Source organism: Lactuca virosa, chromosome 4 (assembly GCF_052849685.1).
Source record: "Lactuca virosa cultivar CGN04683 chromosome 4, Lactuca_virosa_CGN04683_v6, whole genome shotgun sequence".
Taxonomy (NCBI): domain Eukaryota; kingdom Viridiplantae; phylum Streptophyta; class Magnoliopsida; order Asterales; family Asteraceae; genus Lactuca; species Lactuca virosa.
The window spans coordinates 263638220-263643549 of NC_136429.1; the positions used below are offsets into that span (position 1 = coordinate 263638220).

The 5330-nt window shown below is 36.3% G+C and overlaps 1 protein-coding gene across 3 annotated transcripts; it reads left to right on the top strand.

Annotated features, from left to right (window-relative positions):
* Positions 1-1589: 1589 nt before the first annotated feature.
* Positions 1590-4458, top strand: LOC145108244 (UDP-glucose 6-dehydrogenase 3-like). 3 transcript variants are annotated; one of them, XM_079045263.1, is made up of 2 exons: positions 1590-1656; positions 2894-4458. In XM_079045263.1, the coding sequence occupies exon 2, from the start codon at positions 2914-2916 to the stop codon at positions 4354-4356; it is 1443 nt and encodes a 480-aa protein (XP_078901389.1). In that variant the 5' UTR covers positions 1590-1656; positions 2894-2913; the 3' UTR covers positions 4357-4458. The 3 variants fall into 3 exon arrangements, with proteins under 3 accessions (XP_078901389.1, XP_078901387.1, XP_078901388.1); XM_079045261.1 differs by lacking the exon at positions 1590-1656 and adding an exon at positions 2380-2512; XM_079045262.1 differs by lacking the exon at positions 1590-1656 and adding an exon at positions 2615-2777.
* The last annotated feature ends 872 nt before the right edge of the window (positions 4459-5330 follow it).

A 5330-nucleotide genomic window follows, 5' to 3' on the forward strand; every position in this document is an offset into this window, starting at 1 on the left:
TGACATGGGTAGGTCAGCACCCCAGAATGGCTTGACATGGGTAGGTCAGCACCCCAGAATGGCTTGACATGGGTAGGTCGGGCACCCCAGAATTGTCCGGCAATATGTATGTGGTTTTGGTATGTGGTATGATGGGGGAACTCACTAAGCTTTGTGCTTACAGTTTCAGGTACCTCTTCGCCCAAGGGGAAGGAGCCCGCAGTGTAGCAGCGCATCACACACACACATGATTTCCGCATGGAGTTCTGGGATTGTACTCTGATTTCCATAACTCTTGGTATTGTGATTTTGAATCATGACGTTATGGTTTTTATAAGTGGATGTAACTTGACAATATTTTGGTATACTATTTCATGAGATACTTAATTTAAAAATGAAATTTTTGGCCTTGAAAATTGGGATGTTACAAGTTGTTGATGAAATGTTTTTCAGGTACCAGTGATGATCGTGAGAAGGCGAAGACGTGACTATACACATTCATCACCAGCCATGGGGATTCCATATTTACTATCTTACTTTGATTTTTACATAAATGTATTTGGAACAACTAGTTTTCTTAACTTGGATTCTATAAATATGAAATTTAATCTTAATTAAAAATGAAAATTTTTGTTGTGAAAATGTGACGTTACATTATCCCCATCTGCTAAAATGGAGTCAACATCTTCAATAGAAACCACCTCATCTTTAGGGTCTGGTTTATGTAGGTGGTCCACATACACATTCAATCTCTTATTTCCATTAACAGCTCTAAGAAACTCATTAAAATCACACTTATTATGTATGTCATACAATCCCTCAGCTAAATTTACTTCAGGTAAACAGTAATACACATCTTTGCAAAAGCAGATGGTAAGTTTTTCAAAAAAGGTGATAAAATCAGAGAAGGTCATCTTGTTCACATCAATGTCCCGTACAGATGCTTTGGTTGCATCAAAATACACGAATGGGATAGGTGCGAACGTGCCATTGTAGTGTACATCCAAGATTGGAATTGCTTACCATGGTCAATTGCAATTTAGGAAAATTGAGAGTAATTGTGATGGAGTAGTGTGGGACAATGAAGGATGCAGGCTCACTAAATGAACCTTAATTGTCATTTATCCTCTTAATTTGAGGTGTAGTAGATGGCTTGTCTACGTAAGTTGTCATATGGACCCACATGTGTAATATATTTCACCAAAAACAAACATAGATTCAAATATGACTGTCTAAATCGGTGTAATCGATCAAAAAGACTTTATGCGTACAAAAAAAATAAGTAGAATGACTTATTTTACACACACACAGATATATATATATATATATATATATATATATATATATATATATATATATATATATATATATATATATATATATATATATATATATATATTTATTTATTTATTTTTTTGAACCGTCAAATACAAGTATTTTCCAAAAAAGAAACTATTGTGTCATTTATAAATCGGATAAATATTTTTTTTCCAATAAAATTCATATCTAATGGTATGAATATGTATTAATACTATATTTTTATACACTCACTTTAATGCATTTTCCCAATTAATAAATAGTCAAGATGGGCTGTGGAAAAGGTTGTGCCACACAACAGCAGTGCATTTGACGCATGAGTACCACCACCCAGCACCTGATTTCAAGCCAATTTAACAGGTAATAATAACACGTTTAACTGTTTTCCTTCTTTCTTCTTCTCCTTGTGTTTGATGTTTCCTTTGTACTAAAGCTCTCTTTTAGCCCCCACCATTCACGTTCGATGTCTCATTCATTAAACCTAAAAACGGTAAAAGTGAAACCCTAGCGACAAAAGTAATCACCCTATTCAAATGTTTCACAATTTTTGGTACTTATGGAACATGGGTTTTGCAAGTATTTTTGTATCAATGGAGATTTAAGCCCAAAGTTTCATGTTCTTGGTTTGTAAATCAGTAAATGCCTTCCTTCATCATTAAAAAGTTTCACATTTTTGTCACTTTTGGGGCATGGGTTTTCTGAATGAATCATTACGTGAAATGGGGTTTTTGATAAAAGATAAATCTTCTAATAAAAGCAACTCTTCCTCACAAAAGAACACGTATCCCATAATCATAAGTATCAGTTTGGTGCTTTTGAAACATGGAATTTTCTCCAAGAATCATGTTTTCTGAATTGGGTTTTTAAGAAAGTCTTATCTTTTTAATGGGTTTAACCCAAATTCATGTGCAAAAAGACATTTTCTAGTCAACAAAATAATTTGGATATTTTTTAAAATAAAAAAAAAATGTTTTTTTTTCAATGGAAAAATCTGTTAAAATTCCCTTGTTAGCTACTGAAAGGTACCCCTTGGAAACGTATTTAATGGTATGCTTAGATTTCTAAATCTGACCATGACACTTTGCTTAGTTTTGGAGTTTCCAATCCTTCAAAAAATTTGGGTATTTAAAGATGCATTCTCCTCTTTCCACTTCTGTACAATTCAAAAACATCTCCCCTTTCTTGTCTCACCTCACTGCAAGTTCTTCCCCACAAGGTGAAAAATTTTCGTCCTGGTTTTCCAAAACTTCATCTCTTTCACGTCTTCTTGATTAAATTCTACATTATATAGCTTATAGTTATAAATCATCAAGTTTATACCCTTCTTACTTCAATTCTTCTGTTTTGTTTAATACCTTCTTTTTCTTTATAATAATTTGATCACCATTAAAACATAATTTACAAATTTGAAAAACTCTCTGCTGAAAATTTTAAAAAATCTTGAGAAAAGATGCCACCTTTGATTTCTAGTTTAGCAAATGGTATGTTCTAAGCTTGTTTCTGTTCAATATTATTCATTCTAAATTTTGAAGGAAAACCAGTCAAATTGAATTGCAGATGAGATTTAACAAAACCCCTTTGTTTATCATGTTTTCAGGACATAGTTCCTCTACAAAAATGGTGAAAATCTGTTGCATTGGAGCTGGGTATGTTGGAGGTCCAACAATGGCGGTTATCGCCCACAAATGCCCTTCCATTGAAGTAGCGGTGGTTGATATTTCAGTCTCTCGGATCACCGCCTGGAACAGCGATCAGCTTCCGATCTACGAGCCCGGGCTCGACGACGTCGTCAAATCTTGCAGAGGGAAGAATCTGTTCTTCAGCACTGATGTCGAGAAGCATGTTGCAGAAGCTGACATCATATTTGTTTCAGTCAACACTCCGACGAAGACCCGCGGTCTCGGCGCCGGGAAGGCGGCGGATCTGACGTATTGGGAAAGCGCGGCAAGAATGATTGCTGACGTGTCAAAATCCGACAAGATTGTAGTCGAGAAATCAACAGTTCCCGTGAAAACAGCTGAAGCAATCGAGAAGATCCTCACTCATAACAGCAAAGGAATCAACTACCAGATCCTCTCAAACCCTGAATTCCTCGCGGAAGGAACCGCGATAGATGACCTTTTTGCCCCTGACCGAGTGTTGATCGGCGGGAGAGAAACGCCGGAAGGGCAGAAAGCGATTCAAGCATTGAAAAACGTTTACGCGAATTGGGTCCCGGAGGAGAGGATCATCTGCACGAATTTATGGTCGGCGGAGTTGTCAAAGCTAGCAGCTAACGCCTTTTTAGCACAAAGGATATCATCGGTGAACGCCATGTCAGCGCTCTGCGAGGCCACCGGAGCTGACGTGGCGGAGGTGTCTCATGCTGTAGGTAAGGACTCGAGAATCGGATCTAAGTTCTTAAACGCGAGTGTTGGATTCGGTGGATCTTGTTTCCAGAAAGATATCTTAAACCTGGTTTACATCTGCGAATGCAACGGGTTACCGGAAGTTGCAAATTACTGGAAACAAGTGATTAAAGTGAACGACTACCAGAAATCCCGATTTGTGAACCGGATTGTTTCATCGATGTTCAACACAGTTTCCGGGAAGAAGATTGCGATTTTAGGGTTTGCTTTCAAGAAAGACACCGGAGACACGAGGGAAACTCCGGCGATCGATGTCTGCAAAGGGTTGCTGGGGGATAAAGCTCGATTGAGCATATACGATCCACAGGTGACTGAAGATCAGATTCAGAGAGACTTATCGATGAACAAGTTTGATTGGGACCACCCGGTGCATCTGCAACCGATGAGCCCTAGCTCGGTGAAGCAGGTGAGTGTGGAGTGGGATGCATATGCGGCGGCGAAGGGTGCTCATGCGCTGTGTATACTGACGGAGTGGGATGAGTTTAAGAAGCTGGATTACCGGAGGATTTATGAGAGCATGCCGAAACCGGCGTTTGTGTTTGATGGGAGGAACGTGGTGAAGGCTGATGAGTTGAGGGAGATTGGGTTTGTGGTGTACTCTATTGGGAAGCCATTGGATCCATGGTTGAAGGATATGCCTGCCGTTGCATAAAGATGAGATGAGGTGTCATTTGTTTGAGAATTATTTTGTTATTTTAAATATGTTTTTGTTACCTACAAAGATTCAATAAAAATATATATGTTTCTAATTTTATGGAATTTGGGGTATATTGTATTACCGTTAGATATTTCCATTCTAATATAGATTCTTTGTATTTTGATAATAAAGGGTTAGTTAGGCGATTTTTTTTTTTTTAAAAACATTTTCAGACATTTTATTGTTGCGCGGTGCAGCACACGCGCACCATTTTTAATCTCGCGGCTATTTGTTTTTTAGAAGTCTTCAGAGTAAAAAACATTTGCGCGTGTTTTGTTTGGCGCAGCACTTGTATTGCCTTTTTCAACTTCTTCTTTTTTTTCTTATTGAAATCTTGATTATATGTTGTTGAAATCTTATTTTACGTTTTTTCGTTTTTTTTTGTTTATTCTTGTTAAATTCTTTTTTTTTTCTTTTTTGATTTTTTATATTGAATAATGATAATTTCTTGATAAAATATCATTATTTTTTGTTACAATATTTTTATTTTTTGTTGAAATATCATTATTTTTACTGAAATATAATAAATTCTTGCTGAAATGTCATACATTATTAATTTTTCAGTATTAAAAAAAATTATTTCGGTTTATAAAATCAGTTTATTTTAATTTTTTAATATCTGCAGCAGCATGCAGATGTTAAAAAAATAAACACGCTTCTTATTATAGTCTGCAGCCGTTTGATCCACCTCTTCTACTGCAGAGGGTTGCAGAGGTGGTCCGCAGACTTCATGAATTTTTGCTTCAAAAAAATAAACAGCACCTTAGACGACGTTTGTTTTGCAAAACATGTATGTTGTATTTGAGATGTTTTAACTGAGACTTAAATTTTATATGTAAATTTTTGTTCCATTTTGGATGGTAGAAAATTGATCTGCTTTCGACCCCTCATCTTTGCTATCAAAGTATTCCTAGAAATTTTATCTAAAT